This window comes from Petromyzon marinus, chromosome 1, assembly GCF_048934315.1.
Source record: "Petromyzon marinus isolate PM22_M1 ecotype Great Lakes invasive population chromosome 1, UKy_Petmar_22M1.pri1.0, whole genome shotgun sequence".
In the NCBI taxonomy this organism is placed as follows: Eukaryota; Metazoa; Chordata; class Hyperoartia; order Petromyzontiformes; family Petromyzontidae; genus Petromyzon; species Petromyzon marinus.
The window spans coordinates 17531456-17550105 of NC_133667.1; the positions used below are offsets into that span (position 1 = coordinate 17531456).

The 18650-nt window shown below is 55.9% G+C and overlaps 1 protein-coding gene across 1 annotated transcript in view; it reads left to right on the forward strand.

Moving 5' to 3' along the window:
- Positions 1-6: 6 nt before the first annotated feature.
- The window catches only part of LOC116945425 (uncharacterized), a 31556-nt gene continuing 12912 nt past the window's right edge, over positions 7-18650 (forward strand). The window contains exons 1-12 of the mRNA XM_076066127.1: positions 7-896; positions 1546-2011; positions 2398-2541; positions 2741-2890; positions 3148-3874; positions 8885-9253; positions 9375-9562; positions 9725-10351; positions 12137-12706; positions 13141-13760; positions 15772-15837; positions 17033-17118. Of these exons, the coding sequence (XP_075922242.1) occupies positions 1567-2011; positions 2398-2541; positions 2741-2890; positions 3148-3874; positions 8885-9253; positions 9375-9562; positions 9725-10351; positions 12137-12706; positions 13141-13760; positions 15772-15837; positions 17033-17118 (3992 nt within the window). The 5' untranslated portion in view covers positions 7-896; positions 1546-1566. The remainder of the gene's footprint in view (positions 897-1545; positions 2012-2397; positions 2542-2740; positions 2891-3147; positions 3875-8884; positions 9254-9374; positions 9563-9724; positions 10352-12136; positions 12707-13140; positions 13761-15771; positions 15838-17032; positions 17119-18650) is intronic.

Below are 18650 nucleotides of genomic sequence, written 5' to 3' on the forward strand. Positions count from 1 at the left end.
TGGCTTCTTCCACTCCAGCGCTGTCCTCCAGACAGGCTCGTCCCTTCACCTGATGAAGGCCGCTTGTGTTGTGGCCGAAACGTCGTGATTTTTTGTTATTTTATTTTCACCTACGTGACTTTACCCAATAGAACCAAAGAGTATGGATCCTAGCAGTCACGAAAGCTTCAAATCTAGAATTGTGGAAGGCCCCTCACCTGAGGTAGCAACAGACACTGAATCCCAATTGTGGGGGGCCCTCAGCTGGAGTAGCAACAGACACTGAATACAATTGTGGAAGGCCCCTTACCTGGGGTAGCAACATACACTGAATCCCAATTGTGGGGGGCCCTCACCTGGGGTAGCAACAGACACTGAATACAATTGTGGAAGGCCCCTCACCTGAGGTAGCAACAGACACTGAATCCCAATTGTGGGGGGCCCTCACCTGGGGTAGCAACAGACACTGAATCCCAATTGTGGGGGGCCCCTCACCTGCGGTAGCAACATACACTGAATACAATTGTGGGGGGCCCTCACCTGGGGTAGCAACAGACTGAATACAATTGTGGGGGGCCCTCACCTGGGGTAGCAACAGACTGAATACAATTGTGGGGGGCCCTCACCTGGGGTAGCAACAGGTACTGGATTCAATTGTAGGGGGCTCTCACCTGGGGTGGCAACAGGCACTGAATCCCAATTGTGGGGGGCCCTCACCTGGGGCTCAAAGTGGGGGTTTTGGGGGACCAACAACTGAAGTTCTCCCACGAGGTGCTCCGTTGCCGCCCCCGCATGGGGGCGCCACTTCCGTTGTCCTCCCCCACGGGGCACAGAACACCCCCGGTCACCACGGTCGGTCACCACAGCCGCCACCGCGGGTTCCCGTCGGCCGTGGCCGGTCACCGCCAATACCCCAGGTGAGGGACCCGCGGGGACCCCCGGGGACCCCCGGGGACGGGACCCCAGGGCGGAGGGGGACCTCTGGGGGTGGGGTTTGGGGGGGGGAGGGGGTGGGGTTTGGGGGGGGGAGGGGATGGGGATGGGGGGGTAGGCGGCCGCTAGGCCCCGGCGCAGCCTCGGTGTCGCCTGCTCGCGGCAGCCGCTTTGGGAGTCGCCCTTTGCTGGGTATCGAAAGGCCACGACGGCCTCCGTTTCCCGGGTGATTAAATCGCCACCCACGGCCCCCTCAACTCGCATACGTAATACACAGGGGACACAGACACACGGACACAGCTACACACAGACGCAGACACGCAGAGACACATCTACACAGACGCACCGAGACAACTTGACACATACGCAGAGACACAGCTAGACACAGACACGCACAGAGACACAGCTGCACACACAGAGAACAGAGACGCGCAGATACACAGCTACATATACACAGACACGCACAGAGACACAGTTACACACAGTAACACAGCTACACACAGTCACGCACAGATACACAGCTACACACACAAACAGTCGCGCACACAAACACAGCTACACACAGAGACACAGCTACACACACACACTAACACGGAGACACACAAAGATACACTGGCCTATGTCCCCCCACAGGTCTCTTAATTTCCGTCACCGATGGCTTCGGTGGCCGTAGCCGTGGCGGCTGGGCCGGACCCGCGGGCGGACTTCCCCGCGTGGCTCTCGGCCCAGGGCATGAAGCTGCCGTTCGCCCAGGCCATGGAGCGGGAGCTGGGGATCGGGGACTACGAGGATCTGCTGGCGTGCGCCGAGGACGCCCAGGTCACCCTGGAGCTGCTGGCCACGGCGCGCCAGCGCCTGCCCTTCGCCCTCTACGCCGCCCTGCGCCGCGTCGTCAAGGCGGCCGGGGGCAGCCAGGGGCCCCGGGGGCCCGAGTGGCCGCCGCACGAGGGCGCCGAGCAGCCCGGCCTGGCCGCGCTGCTCGACGCCATCGTGGCCACGCTGCAGACGCTGGGTCAGGAGCTGCTGCAGTCTGCGCTCAGGTTCAGCCGACTCGACCAGGCGCTGGGACCCGGGGACAGCGCTGGGATCAGCCCTGATGGTGCGCGGGTTCCTGCGTACCACGTGCACTCCGCCTGTGGCCCGGCAGCACCAGCAGTAGTTGTAACAGCAGCAGCAGCAGTACCCGCGTCACCAGTCGTCGCAGCAACATCACAACATTCAGCTCTGTCAGGGACTCAAGGGCCAGTTTGTAAGGTCATTGAATTTCAGAGCTGTGGCTGCTTGTGCTAGATGTGGTTGTTTGCCCTGCTTCTGGGTGCTGGTCATGTATGGGTTCTAGACCAAATCCAACATCCTCTGGAATCCAGGCTTGCTCCCAGACATGGAACCCAGCACTGGCCATCCCTTTACCCTAGGTTTGGCTTGACAGAGGGGTTGGCCATGATGAGTTTTGTTTCCTGCCCTCTCCGTTCCCTTCTCCCGCAGAGAGAATGGAGCGGCACGAGGCCGACCTCAGCGATCCCTTGGCGGAGGAGCCGGGGCCCCTGGGTGGCGACGCGCAGCTGGAGCCAGGGCCCGGCAGCCCCGCCACGTGGGGCGGCATCGTGGTGAAGAAGGAGCGCCCAGACGGTGAGGAGTGGAATACAGGCTGGGCTGGGGTCACACACTGGCAGTGAGAAGCAGCGTGGTCAGAAGGTCTGCGCAGAGGCGTTCTTCACTCCTGCTCACAGACGCCACTACTATAATGGACGTTGCGAAGCTGTCGTAGCCATGTGGCCAGGAGGTGCCAGCGCAGCAGTGGATTGAGTCTGTCTGTGTGTCCCTGCAGAGCTAGAGGAAACAGGGTCCCTGGCGGATGAGGCCCTGGGGGAGGCTCTGCTGGAGGAGGGAGTTAGAGGAGCGGAAGAACTCAAAGGAGAGGACCAAGGAAGCTGGAGGGAGGAGCCGCCAAGCTCTGCATACCAGTCGCAGTACCCAGGTGAGCAGTGGTGAGCATCCAGTTTGATGCTTAAGCATCAACTTTGCTTTATATTATATTCAGACAATGCTGCAAGTTATACGAGTAATGGGCATATAAAAGATGACTCTGGCCAAGACCTTAAGCTGGTCAAACTGCAACTCAGGTTTCCCCCACCACGTACCTATCTTCGATGTGAAGCTGTCGCGTGGGCATCCATGAGTTTGAGCTGACTGCGTGTGACGTGAGTGATCACGGCCTGGCTCTTGCACCCCCAGGTGCCGTGCGGAAGCAGAGGGCCATGGAGGTGGCACCGCTGCCGTTTCAGACACACGGCCTGCAGCAGCAACAGCAGCACAAGCGTTCTCCGCTCAGCCTCAACGGGAACAGTGTCTGCGCGTGGCCATACGTGGCCGGTGGCGGCGGTGACACGTCGTTGTGGATGGCAGTACCTCCAGATGGCACCACGCCGCCCGTTATGCCACCCCCGCTGGGCCCCGTGCCCCCCGCAGGTCTCCATTCGGCACCACGCGGTGCCCCAGGCGTCCCGAACCCGGAGAAGCTGGCGCGATTGCGGTGCCGACACTGCGGGAAGGCCTTCCGCAGCAACGCCGACCTGGTGCGGCACGTCCGTGTGCACACGGGCGAGAGGCCCTACGTGTGCGGCATCTGCGGCAAGCGCTTCAACCAACCGGGGCCCCTTTCCACGCACCGCCGTGTGCACACTGGTGAGCAGCCCTACGGCTGCCTGGTGTGCGGCAAACGATTCTCACAGGCATCCGGCCTGCACCGCCACCAAAAGACGCAGCACGCCCTGGACGTTGCACGTGGCCCAACCAGCCTGCCTGTCTCGCTGACAGGCCCCATGGGCCTGCATGACCCTCTGATGGACCCCACGGGTCTGCACGATTCTTTTACAGGCCCTGCGGGGCTGAATGACTCTCTCATAGGCCCCAGCGGTCCACCTGACTCGACGGGTCACACCGTCCCGCAAGACTCTCTCTGACGAAGCTCACACGGTCTTCCCATTGTGTGCGGCCTCGCGTGAACGGACTGGTGTCCGTGTGGGCCGTGAGCTTGGCTCAGTTCTAAGCTCCCTGGTCACGGCGGTTAGGAGTGGAGGTCATGGAGTCATGAATTGTGGTTGTAGGGGTCACTGCAGGTGCTCGGTCAGAGTTTGGGAGCCTCAGTTTTACAGGAATTTAGAGACTGCAGCAAAACAGGGAAGACAGGAACAATTACTGTCAAATTGATTGGGCACTGCTGGTGTAATTTAATACATTTAACTTGTTATGGCTAATAAAGAATTAAAGCTTTCGTGACTGCATAAATTACTCATTGGTTTTTTCGGTAAAGTCACGTATGTAGGAATACCGTACAATTATATTAAAACAGATCAATCACGACGTTTTGACCGCAACACAAGCGATCTGCATCAGGTGTAAAAGAAAAACAAATCACGGAGGTAAATACAACAAGTAGAAGAGAGACGAGAATTAAACAAACCCAAGAAAAAAAATGTGATGCACAACCAGTCAGGTCAACAACACAGACACCTGGCGGACCACGAATTTCAGAAAAGTGTTAAATTTCATGTTCAACCTCTCGATTGAACTTACCAGCATAGAGTCACGAAAGCTTTAATTCTCTATTAACACACTTCTACGGGGAAGTTACCAATTCTGTCCTAAACGTGGTGTGCCCCTTACTTGCTCCTGCCCTCCTCCCCCGCCTCTGCTGCGTTGCAGCCTGTGCTTCCTCCTGCTCCTCCTCCCGCTTCTGCTGCTGTGCCCTTTCTCTCTGGCCCCTCACCCCACCTTCACTTCTTATTTAAGGCTTCTGTTCATCCAACTCCTTTTTCCTCTCTTCTCTGTCCGTCCTTGCCTCTTGGTGTCTCTGTATATGTATTTCTGACTTGTACCTCGTATTTGTTCACTCTGTCTATGCTGGTAAGTTTAATCGAGAGGATGAACACGAAATTTAGCACTCTTCTGAAATTCGTGGTCTGCCAGGTAAGTGTCTAACTGTGTTGTTGACCTGACTGGTTGTGCATCACGTATTTTTTCTTGGGTTTGTTGAATTCTCGTCTCTCATCTTCTTGTTGTATTTACCTCCGTGATTTGTTTTTTTTTTACACCTGATGAAGATCGCTTGTGTTGCGGTCGAAACGTCGTGATTGATTTGTTTTCATATAATTTGATGGTATTCCTACATACGTGACTTTACCGAAAAAAACCAACGAGTTGTTATGGCTATTTAAATTGTGCCTTGGGTGTTTTTTGCTGGGGGTTTTTGTTTTACATTTTATTTTCGTCGGCTTTTTGGACGGGCAGAGTGGCTCCAAGTGATGGGTTCAGGTCTCATTCACACGCGCTTTAAACCGTTGAAACGTTTTGATTTACAATTTTGAACAAGAGTCAAAAGTTAGTAAAGAAAATTATCGACAGTGCTTTTTGCCGTCTTGTTTTTTTGCCCATTCTTGTCGGTCTCAAATCATTATTTGGTCTTTCCTCCCAATACTTTAGTTTTTTAAGTAAATGGAAACTGCGCCTCGCCGTCGCTGAAGATCCACAGTGAAAGTGGGAAGGCAGCCAGGCGGCTTGCCGTCGCATTACATTGCCCAAGCTTTTGCAGTCCTCTATTCATGAAGATGTTTTCAGCCAATGGTAATGGGCGTTTATACAATTTATTATATTGTGCATCACGTCACAGGGTGAAGATTCCAAGCGAAAGTCGCCCACGGGACGGTGCGACCCATTTGAGAATAAAGAGGAACGTCCTTCAAGTCGCCTTGTTATTTAATGAGCAAGAGTCAACCCTTTACCGCACACCACACTGCATCGAGTAATGCGTATCGTGCCATGCACGCGGTAAACTCGTGAATTTCCATTGGTTGTCGCTGTGCTCCTCCAACACCGCTCGCCCTCAACCGCCCTGGTCCCGTCATGGCAGTGTGGAATTTCCCTCCACTTGCTCAGGGCCATGAGTGGAAATGAGCGCCGCTCCACGGCAGCCACCGACGCGGAGCTCCCCGAGCACGAACCCCGTGCATATGATGCGTACTCATCGCTCATTAGCATATGCAAATGAGGCTTAGGTAACACAATCTTGATTTGAAGCTTTCGTGACTGCAGGTAATTCATGCTCTGGTTCTTTCGGTGAAGTCGCGTAGATAGAAAAAATATAAAATAAAATAAAACACGCCGTTTCGGTCGCAACACAAGCGTCCGTCTTCAGGTGTTAAAAAATGATCTGCTGTTGTGGCTTTATATAGGCACGGGAGGGGATAGGGGGGGGAGGAGTTTGGCTGTGGAAGTTCACAGGGGAGAGGGTTTGTGGCGTGCATGGACGGGTGGGGCGAGAGAAATTAGCAAGTAAATTGACTTGTCGTACAAGTCGTAATCGGACGACGACAACAACCGGGTGGGTGAGTGAAAATCATAGCAGTTAAAACTTGACGTGGTTTAATACATCCTTCCAATGATTGCTCAAACTGGGGTCGTTTGGGGGGGGGGGTTACGCCGAATCGCGTTTTGACGCGGCCTGGCCACCGTAGCGTGAATCGCCGCGCACGCGATTCACTCGGCTTCATTTTAAATCGATTCCTCCCACCGCAACCCTCCCAGTCTTTAACCACGCGGAGCGAGGAATCGATCCAGACAATCTAAAAACTTAGAACATACAAATCGAAATCGAAACGCGGAGTTCGGCGAGGCGGTTGTGAAGCTGAGATTCTTCGAGCGGGTAAGGTCGCCGCCACTCGCTCACAACCCCCCTCGCTCCCCCTACCCTGACCCCGCTCCCCCCTGACCCCGCTCCCACCTACCCTGACCCCGCTCCCCCCTGACCCCGCTCCCACCTACCCTGACCCCGCTCCCCCTACCCTGACCCCGCTCCCACATACCCCCCCTCGCTCCCACCTACCCTAACCCCGCTCCCCCCTGACCCCGCTCCCACCTACCCTGACCCCGCTCCCCCCTGACCCCGCCACCACCTACCCTGACCCCGCTCCCACATACCCCCCCTCGCTCCCACCTACCCTAACCCCGCTCCCCCCTGACCCCGCTCCCACCTACCCTTACCCCGCTCCCCCCTGACCCCGCTCCCACCTACCCTGACCCCGCTCCCCCTACCCTGACCCCGCTCCCCCTACCCTGACCCCGCTCCCCCTACCCTGACCCCGCTTCCCCTACCCTGACCCCGCTCCCCCCTACCCTGACCCCGCTCCCACCTACCCTGACCCCGCTCCCCCCTGACCCCGCTCCCCACTACCCTGACCCCGCTCCCCCCTACCCTGACTCCGCTCCCACCTACCCTGACCCCGCTCCCATCTACCCTGACCCCGCTCCCCCCTACCCTGACCCCGCTCCCCCTACCCTGACCCCGCTCCCCCCTGACCCCACTCCCCCTACCCTGACCCCGCTCCCCCCTACCCTGACCCCGCTCCCCCTACCCTGACCCCACTCCCCGCTCCCCGCTACCCTGACCCCGCTCCCCCTACCCTGACCCCGCTCCCCCTACCCTGACCCCGCTCCCCCCTACCCTGACCCCACTCCCCGCTCCCCCTACCCTGACCCCGCTCCCCCTACCCTGACCCCGCTCCCACCTACCCTGACCCCGCACCCCCCTAATCTGACCCCGCTCCCCCCTAATCTGACCCCGCTCCCCCTACCCTGACCCCGCTCCCCCTACCCTGACCCCGCTCCCCCTACCCTGACCCCGCTCCCACCTACCCTGACCCCGCTCCCCCCTAATCTGACCCCGCTCCCCCCTAATCTGACCCCGCTCCCCCTACCCTGACCCCGCTCCCCCTACCCTGACCCCGCTCCCACCTACCCTGACCCCGCTCCCCCTACCCTGACCCCGCTCCCCCTACCCTGACCCCGCTCCCCCCTACCCTGACCCCGCTCCCCCTACCCTGACCCCGCTCCCCCTACCCTGACCCCGCTCCCACCTACCCTGACCCCGCTCCCCCATAATCTGACCCCGCTCCCCCCTAATCTGACCCCGCTCCCCCTACCCTGACCCCGCTCCCCCCTACCCTGACCCCGCTCCCCCTACCCTGACCCCGCTCCCCCTACCCTGACCCCGCTCCCCCTACCCTGACCCCGCACTCCCTTACCCTGACCCCGCTCCCCACACTCTGCTCCCCCCTACCCTGGCCCCGCTCCCCCCTACCCTGACCCCGCTCCCACCTACCCTGACCCCGCTCCCACCTACCCTGACCAATATAATCGATATGAATTTTCAAGATCACATTGATTATATTGGTAAAAAGACAAGCATTGCTTCCTCCCTATGTTCCGTTTGGAATTGATAAAAGCTACCATTAGGCCTCGGCAAGGTAAGGTAACTTACCCTTTTTACCGGGTAAAAGGGTAAAGGTAAAGGTGTCGACCATGCCAGGGGGTAAGGTAAAGGGAAGGATAAAGGTAGCGTGGAAGAATTACCCGGTAGGGTAAAGGTAGCGTGAAGTATTACCCGGTAAATACAGTACCGTACCTTGTTTACCGCTCGCTCATAGCTCTGTGACACAGTCCGTGGCCTCCATTTGAAATTGGAATAATTGATGTCGGACCAGATGGAGACGGTACCACGTTCTTGAGGTAGAGAGGATGAGGTCGAGGATGCCAGCAACGGCATGTCCGGGGTCGCTGCGAACAGCAATCGAAAGAGGCAGCGGCATGCTTTCCCGTGGGAGCACACGCTACGATTGGATGGAGGGTGATCCCCGTGTGCAGCAAGGAAAGCGGCAGTGCGTGCACTGATGCAAGTGGTTTTCCTCCCACACGAACACGTCGGGGTGGAAAGCCCACCTCAAGAAGCACAACGTGCTCGCCCCAGGCAGCGAGGTCGGGACGTCGGCGTTGGCAAACGCTGAGCCGGCCAGCAATCACGGATCGCCTCCTGGTAACGTTTGAGAACGCGGTGGTTGATTTTGTTATCCAAGGTGCAATCTCTTTGCGAGCCGCCGGCAGCGACAAGTTCAAGACCTTGGTCCACACATTGACGCAGGGATGCGAGGGCCCGTCGACCCGCACCGTCATCTGCCGGATTGTTGAGCTTCATCATGCTGCCCATCGTCGGGGCGTTCTTCTCCAACCTGGACGTCGTCATCTCGCTCACCATCGACGGGTGGTCGAACCGCAACCTGAAGGGATTTTGGATGGTCACGGTGCACTGGATCGACACCAAATCTGGTGCGTCGAAATCCATGCTGCTGACGATCCTCGATGTGCAGTCCGGAAGGGGTTGTCGGCAAGCAAGCCTCGGGCACAATGTCTTGACCAAGCTGCTCCCTGTCACCAGCGACAATGGCTCCAATGCGATCAGTGCTGTTAAGACGTTGTTCGCCCTGGTCAAAGCGGACGCCGGATATGAGCAGTTACGCGCTTGCCACCATATTTGCTGCGCGGATCATTCTGTCCAGATCGGCGTCGTCCAAGTTCTCAAACTGATCAAGCCGACCAACGCCTGAACTGCGCGAGGTGCTCGTCAATATCAGGCGCAGCAAGGTCGTCCGGCAGTCGTACCGCCGCGAGGCCGAGATCACCAAGCTCGCCAGCGAGGAGCCGACGCACCAGGGCTCGCCGGCCAGGTGGAATTCGACGTTTGACATGGGCGACGACGCCATCAAGAAGTGTGTCCCATTGGACATTATCATGGCGCGCTTCCAGGATGCGATCGGCGTCGGTGCTTTCTCTGAACTGCAGTGGGCAAACATCGAGGGCGTGACAGCGTTCCTGCAAATGCCGCGCCAGTTCATGACCTCGTTGTCGGCGGACCGCAAGTCGTAATTGTATCTCGTGCTGGTGACGATGGAACACCTGATCCGTCATTGCGATCGCGGTGAAGCTGCTCTTAGAGCATTCCATGAGTTCCTGACCGCGATGTGGATAAAGTCCGAGCTGGTGCAGTACCACGACTTCCTGGTTCAGGAACCCGCCATTGTGGCATCCGACTTGAATCCACAGCTGCCGAATACGACAGACCAAGACGAGCTGGCTACACTGAAGGCCACGATCTGCTCTGTCCTGCAGCATCGCTCCTCCGACATGTTCACGATCCCGCCGACGGCAGTCGCTGCCCATATGGAGGAGGGGTCCCTGTTCGGCACCCTGTTCAGCAACGTCGGCAGCTCCGTCGATGACGGCGATGAAGTCGATCGTTTTCTGAGCATGGGCGTCACGACCGCCAGCGCCTTCATTGACGTAATGCAGTGGTGGTCTCCCCACAAAGAGCTGCTCCCCGTCCACGACCAGATGGCCTGCGACTACTTGGGAGCGCCAGCGACGTCAACTCCCTGCGAACGCGCGAATAGCGGAGCCGGGCGGGAGTTCACGTGCGTTCGCCAGTCGCTGTCGTCGACGCTCTTCATCCAGTCCGTGTGCTTGCGCTCGTGGATCGCGGCCGGCTGCCTGAAGGTCCCGTCTAACTGGGCTGAGCGGCGCAGGATCTTATTGCATGGGGTAAGGGTGAAAGGTAGGGTAAGGGTAGGCTCGTTGTTTTTACATTTTATCTTACCTGGCCGCGGACTAGCTACCATACTTCCTCTACTTGATTACTGTGACATCGTATATAAATCAGCCCCCAATACTGTACTGAAGAAGCTTTACCCAATTTATCACTCGGCCTTAAGATTTGCATTGAACTGCCCATATAGGACCCACCACTACGATCTCTACATGGGGTCAAACTTAACATCTCTTAATGATCGATGGCTTGTGCATCAGATCTTTATTCACGATGTACTTTCAAAAAAACCAGCAGACTACGTGCTGGACCTCCTCACTGTTTCAAAGAACAAATGTGACCTAAGGTCCTCGCTCATTTACCAGCTTCACATTCCTTATTGCCGTACAAATACTGGAGGAAGGGCCTTTGCTGTTGATGCCCCCAGGGTCTGGAATGCTATCGCCAATAAACTGCAACTTGGATCACTACCTGTGAGATCTGCACTCAAAACTGCTCTTGAGCTGTGTGTGTGTGTGTAAGTCGATTTGTCTGTGTGTAAGTCGATGTGTGTGTGTGAGTCGTGTGTGTGTGTAAGTCCATGTATGTGTGTGTAGTCCATGTATGTGTGTAGGTCGATGTGTGTGTGCGTAAGTCGATGTGTGTGTATTAGTCGAGATTTATGTGTGTGAGTCTGTGTGTGTATGTAAGTTGATGTCTGTGTGTGTGAGTCGATATGTGTGTGTGAGTCGATGTGTGTGCACGTAAGTCCATATGTGTGTGTAAGTCGATGTGTCTGTGTGTAAGTCGATGTGTGTGCATGGGTCCATGTGTATGTGTAAGTCCATGTATGTGTGCCTTAGTTGATATATGTGTGTGTGTATGTAAGTCCATATGTGTGTGTAGGTCGATGTATGTGTGAGTCTATGTATATGTGTGTGTGAGTCGATGTGTGTGTGTAAGTCTATTGCGTGTGTGTAAGTCGATGTGTTTGTGTGTGGGTCGATGTCTGTGTGTAAGTCGATGTGTGTGTGTGTCTTTCGCCTGGGCAACGCCGGGTACTTCCCGCTAGTACCTAATAAATTAAACTGAAACCCCGCTCCCCCCTACCCTGACCCCGCTCCCCACTACCCTGACCCCGCTCCCCACTACCCTGACCCCGCTCCCCCCTACCCTGACCCCGCTCCCCACTACCCTGACCCCGCTCCCCCCTACCCTGACCCCGCTCCCCACTACCCTGACTCTGCTCCCCCCTACCCTGACCCCGCTCCCCACTACCCTGACCCCGCTCCCCCCTACCCTGACCCCGCTCCCCACTACCCTGACCCCGCTCCCCACTACCCTGACCCCGCTCCCCCCTACCCTGACCCCGCTCCCCCCTGCCCTGACCCCGCTCCCCACTACCCTAACCCTGCTCCCCCTACCCTGACCCCGCTCCCGGCTGTGCCCTGACCCCGCTAACCCCTGCCCTGACCCCGCTCCCCCCTACCCTGACCCTGCACCCCTACCCTGACCCCGCTCCCCGTACTCTGTTCCCCCCTACCCTGACCCCCTGCCCTTACCCTGCTCCCCCCTGCCCTGACCCCGCACTCTGCTTTCCCCCTGCCTGACCCTGCTCCCCCTAACCCTGCTCCCTTCTCCCCTGATCCCACTGCCCCCTCCTAACCCCGCTATCCCCTCCCTTCAACCCAGTCCCCCCTCGCCTTTCCCTGGTCCCCCCTCTCCTGACCCCGCTGCCCCCTCTCATGACCCTGACACTTCCTGACCCTCCTGACATGCTCCTCATGCTTCTCACAGCTTCTTGTTGCCCTTGAGGCTGTTGCCTCCTGCTCTTCCTCCTCATCGTGAAGCAGGAAGTGAATTATGTGCCAGGCAGCGAGCGTCTCTGTCCCCGCAGACGTCAGTTGACGATGGCGGTGACCTTGGCCATCCCGGTGACCTTGGCCATCCCGGTGGCGGCGGGGCCGGACCCGCGGGCGGACTTCCCCGCGTGGCTCTCGGCCCAGGGCATGAAGCTGCCGTTCGCCCAGGCCATGGAGCGGGAGCTGGGGATCGGGGACTACGAGGATCTGCTGGCGTGCGCCGAGGACGCCCAGGTCACCCTGGAGCTGCTGGCCACGGCGCGCCAGCGCCTGCCCTTCGCCCTCTACGCCGCCCTGCGCCGCGTCGTCAAGGCGGCCGGGGCGGACGTGGGTGCCGCGGGGAGCCAAGGGGCTGGGTGGCCGCCGCACGAGGGCGCCGAGCAGCCCGGCCTGGCCGCGCTGCTCGACGCCATCGTGGCCACGCTGCAGACGCTGGGCCAGGAGCTGCTGCAGTCTGCGCTCAGGTTCAGCCGACTCGACCAGGCGCTGGGACCTGGGGACAGCGCTGGGATCAGCCCTGAGGGTGCGCGGGCTCCCCTGCACCACGCGCACTCCGTCTGTGGCCGGGCAACATCGGGAGAAGCAGCGCCAGTAGTATTAGCAGTGGCATCAACATGACACTGGAACCCGGGCTGGCTCAGCGATCAAACTGGAGTTGGTCATCTCATGCTTCATTTCCATGGCCACTGGCATTGACCTGGGAGAAAGCATGTGGCTCAATATGAAAAGGGAGCAACAGGCATGCTTAGCATCTTGCTTTGTGATGATTTTGTGCTGTAAGACTGCAGTGGGAATCCAGGCTGAGCCCACCAGCCTGGTTCAGAAACCAGCTCACTTCCTAGTGGTCATAAACCTATAGCATCTGTGGCCCAGGTCGGTCTCAGGTTTATAAAGGGTTTGGTGCTTTTGACGATATTTGCTCCCTGCCCCCCGTCCCCTCGTCCCCTCCTCCCACAGAGCGATCGGAGCGACAGGACGCTGACCCCAGCGACCCCCCGGCGGAGGAGCTGGGGCCCCAGGATGGCAACACGCAGCTGGAGCCAGGGATCGGCAGTCCCACCGCATGGGGCGGCGTTGTGGTGAAGATGGAGCGCGTCGATGGCGAGGAGGTGGACTACGGGCTGGGCTGGGGGCGGTCGGGGTCGCACGCCGGCGATGAGAAGCTCGAGCAAGAGATCCTGCGAGGAGCCGCTTTTTACGCACCTCCCCCGGATGGCGCCCTGTCCTCGACTCTGGTGCTGCCAGCGGATTTTCCCGCGGGACGCCGATTGGCAGAACATGGCGTCCCGATCGGCGCTAGCCCCGAGAAGTCGGAGCGGTGGCAGTGCTGGCACTGCGGGAAGGCGTTCCGCAAAAAATCGGACCTGGTGCGCCACGTGCGCGTGCACACGGGGGAGCGGCCCTATGCGTGCGGCCTGTGTGATAAGCGCTTCAACCAGCCCGGCACGCTGTCCTCACACCGGCGCTTGCACACGGGCGAGCAACCGTACACGTGCCTGGTGTGTGGCAAGAGATTCTCACAGACGTCTGGCCTCAACCGCCACCGCAAAACGCACCACGTCCTGCCAGACTCGTTCTGATGAGCACTGCTCGGCCTGGCCCTTTTGAAGCCTTGCATGGACCACCAAGTGTGCATATGAGCATTGATCCCAGCCTGGTGTGTGTGTGAGGTGTTGTGTCCGGCCCCTGTAATGAAACGGAGCTGACCCTCTTGAACTCGTGTATGTGTTCACAGCCGCATGTAATCCAAGTGGGGTTTTCTGTTTTTGGGCCACATGTGGAGAACTTGTTTGGCGGGCATCTTCAGGAGTTGAGGGACAAAAATGCTCAACACTCAGCACAACTCGGACATCCACACTGGGAAATGACCCCCGTTTGTGGCTGGGGTCAGGGTCACGGTGGTCGTGGTTATGGTGGTTTGGGTCGCAGAGGTCGAGTTTGTTGATGTCCGGGCCCGGGGTCTCCGTTTGACGGAAACCTGAGAGACGGTGCGGCAAGACTGCGAACTCCTCACAGTTGCCGTAAAAAAAAACCCCAACACGTTCGTCAATAACGCTGTGGTCTCGAAAGGAAAAATATAGTAGGTGACGTTTCAGGTATTGGCCCTTTTCATAGCACGTAAAGGTAACAGTTACTGATTTACCAGGCCATTTGGTAAACTCGCTTCTCCACCGCTGTTATTGTACCGTGTTAGTCATGGGGAGTATATTTGTCTAAATTTTAACACGGTTGATTTTGATGTTTCGTTATTGCAGTTCATTTAATTTGATTTCACACGCGACAAGAATTGGGGTAGCACAGCCGACGTCTAGTCAACGAGTAAGGCATTGCGGCGATGGTAACGGACAGCCTAGGATGTCTGCACTTTCACCATCGCTTAAGTAGGCACAGGACCTACCGAGGGAAGGAGTTTCAAGTTTAATTTGTTTAACCCAGGGTGTGAGAACTCGAAGAGACCAGGACAGAGTCTCATTTGCAAGCGTTGACCCGGGTCACCAAAATGACAAAACCAAAACTGAATAAAAATCGGAACAAGGCAACTGCATCGCATAATGGGGAATCTGAACATATCACAATCTGTAATCGACGTTACTGTAAATATTAAATTCTTTGCAGCACAAATCGGCTCGGGCAGATCACCAGGTTGAACACCGTGCAAATAAAAACTAAGTAACAGAAACATTCAACAGTTATACGGTGGTTATAATACTAATACATAAACAAGGATATACGTTGAATCCTGCGATGGACAGTCATGCTTTCCCACACCTCTAATTAAAACGGTTGATTACGTATGATGCAAAAGAAGTTCATCATACAGAGGTGTGTTGCTTTTCAAGTTGAAAGCCGACGGAGCGACTTGTGATTTGGGAGGTTGGATTCGAGGAATATGCTTCTGGAAGAAATGAAGCGTGGGGCATTCATTTACGATAGCGGAGTTGAAATCGCGATTGGATTTTGTTTTTACAATAAACTGAGGTGAGGGATTCAAAGAGAAACGATTCCACTATACTATTTATACTTTTTATTTTATTTTACCAGCTAAGGGCCACAGAGCTCTAATAGCATTTTTTCAGACGTGGCCTAGCCACATGAAAGCTCAACGAAGTGGCTTCTCATCACGTGGAAATTTACAGCAGCCAAATACTCGAAACGCATGCTTCTAAATGTGGAGGGAATAACCAGAGGACCCGGAGAAAAATCACGCGACCATGGGGAGAGAGACGCAAACCTGGCGTCAGGGTTTGGATCGAACTCACGACCTGCATACCAGGCGAAGTAGTTAACATCTAGCCGCCACCGTGTCGCCTATCTCGCTTAGCTCGCCACCGTGAGCCACTGAGGCACCTCCCGCCACTGCAACAGTGGTTGTCCTATGATTAGACTCGCGTCCGCCATGGTAATGTCGAATTGACACCACTTGCTCAGGGCTGCGATCAGGAATTTGGAACTGCGTCAGTGCCCATTTGAACGAGAAGCCGCTAACTTTTTAAAATAGCCGCATGCTGTCTAACCACACGTTCTGCAATCCGCATGGTCTCTCGTCCGCGTGTTTTTACATGAGAATGTGGAATTTCCGTCGTTCAGGGAGGACCACCAATCAATATGACCACCACCAACCCCATGGGCCTGAACAGCGCTAGCAGGGAGACCGTGAGTATCAGCAGCAGCCAATCTCTTGCGCATCTGGTCACAAACCTGTCAACTTGTCAACCCCCTGATCAGCGCTGACCTTATTACAGACCAATTCAGACCTTAATAGTCACACCGTGCCATTAGAAATCTCAACGTTCATCGTACAAAGTCCCATCACAAGGGAGAAACACAAATAAATATACAACAAAAAACTGCTGTACGCCGTATAGACCTGAAAACTTAATTTCCCTATACAAGAATACAGGTGTGTGGTCACAGACTCGGTATTCAATTAAAGTTTTCGTTTTTTTTGGTGCAACTTGTAACAGGTGTCTATTTGGTGTTTGATCATCTTAACACCTGTTTTTATTCTTGTTTTGAAGCTTTCGTGACTGCAGGAATCCATACTCTGGTTATTTCGGTAAAGTCACGTAGGTAGAAAAAAATAATAAAATGAACACGACGTTTCGGTCGCAACACGAGCGTCCGTCATCGGGCGAGAAAATTATCTGCTGTTGTGGCTTTATATCGGCACAGAGTGGGGGGAGTTTTGTAGAGTCGTGGCGTGCAGGGACGAGTGGGGCTGGAGAAATTAGCATGTCAATGAGCTTGAATTAGTATCCGAAAACAAAAACGACACGGGTGGGTGAGTGAAAATCACAGCAGTTAAAACTTGACCTGGTTTTATCACGTCCTTACAATGATTGCTCAATCTGAATCCATGTTCTCGTTGAAAGTTTTGTCTGTGTTTGTATTTCTGGATGGCTTCATGAACAAATCTCTGATGGTATCCCGAGGGGTTTGCAGAGCACCTTGGTAGACCTTTTTTTTTCTATCTACGTGACTTTGCCGAAAGAAACAGAGAGTACCTGTTTTTATTTGCCAGAAAGGGTAACATTCTTATTTTGTATAGGTTGTTTTTCCTGTTTAAGGACTTTAGGACTCGGAAAATGGGAGGGGGGTGAGAAAAACCCCCCGGCTTCCTCCGCTTCCTCGCCCTTCAGTCAGCCGCTAATTATCATATATGTTCATTTGCATATATTTGCATATATGCAAATGAGGGTTGATTACCAATCATCACCGCACGTGGGCTGGGGAGGGGGGGTAAGCGCGGAATCGCGACGCGCCACCCGTAGCGATTCGCCCACTCCGGCCGACTCCTCTGAGCGTCGATTTACGTGGGCGACGTCGATTCCCCACCGTGTGACCGTAGGCGCAAAAATCGATCCGTACTTATCGATCGCCAGAGGAATCGGAATCGAATTTGCGGCACTCAGGGCGGGGGCGCTTGCGCTCGAGGTGAGGACTCGTGAGGACCCCCCCGGCCCCCCTCCTCTACCCCCTCCACCCTCCCCCCCCCCAACATCCCTTCCTTGTGCTCCGTAGCCGGGTTCTCAAGGTGATCCCCTTTCTCAGCTCCTCGGGGGGGGGGGAAGGGGTGCTTGGGGGTCGGCGGTGCGGTTCCTGTGGATCCCGAGGCCGTGCCTGACGCTGGGCCTAGAGGGCCCGGTTACGAGAGGCCCTGACCGATATTTCCCCTTTCTCTACCCCGCCTTACCCACGTCCTCCTCCTCCCCCTCCGTCCTAACCCCCACTTCCCTCCTCCTCCTCCTCCCACTCGGCGCTGCCCCCACTCGGCGCTGCCCCCCCCGGCGCTGCCCCCCCCCGGCGCTGCCCCCCCCCCCACGTGTTATCTGTCGTGTGCCGGTTTCTCTCGCAGTTCTTACCCCCCAGTGGCGGGCTACACCGGGTGGCACCGTCAGGGGGTGACACATAACACGACCGTCTGTAACATTTTTGCGCAGTGTTTTAGCAGAAATTTATATTTTTAATAAGATCCCAGTAGTTATAACAACATTTTTTTTCGTAAGCCCAGCTTACATGTACTCTATCAATATACCTAGAAGGCTAATTTACGTTTTTTTTTTAAACCTTTCTAATGCGCTCCGGTCAGAGCTGTCATGGTTACCCAATCACAGTGACGCTTCGAGTCACGTGGTTTCGTCTGCACGCGCCGCTGTTTTCGTTGCTCGTGTGTTTTTATGGTCGCCGATTTTGTCAAATTTTCTGGTTAGCTACAATATTGTGGTAATTAGTAATTGTGAACCTATATCAATAACTTTTTTGAGACTTAAGTCGTAATTAAAGCAAAGAGGAGAATTTTTAAAAAAAGGCTTCCGGCTCAGTTACTAATAATGTTGTAACTAATAATGTAACTCAGTGTACAAAGATTTTACGAAAACAGTGTTAACATATATTACATTTAAGCAATTTAAATGAAACCATGAGTTACCGCACTGGGTGACACCAACCCTAGTGACGCCACTGCATACCCCCCCCCCTCCCTCTCTCATTTCTACTCCACCACCCTGCCCTTCTTTCCTCTGCCCCTTGCCCTCTGCCCCTTGCCCTCTGACCTGCCCTCGTGTATCTCTCTCTACCCCTGCCCTTCGCGCTCCCGCGACAGCCATGCTTCTTCATCGTGCAGTGCAAGTGGGTTTATTGGGTTCGGTTGCAGTTGGGGCGGTGTTGTTGACTCAACCCCATCATCACCCCCCGGGGTCGCAAACTTGATCGTCAACTTCGTGGCGAAGTCGACACAGGTACTCTGGAGAGACTCGCCCGCGCCATAGGAATGTGCAATTTTCATCGATGACTTAGGACTCTAAAAGAGGTGATGAGCACGGCTTCAATGCTCGTCTGCGCAGGACATTACTCTGACTTGTTTTCACGGTTAATTGTGGCTGGAGTTGTGTGAGCTGCACTGCATGGGAGGTGCAGTTCACCAACACGGCAAGTAACACATTTTGCAAACGGTCAGCAGAGATCAA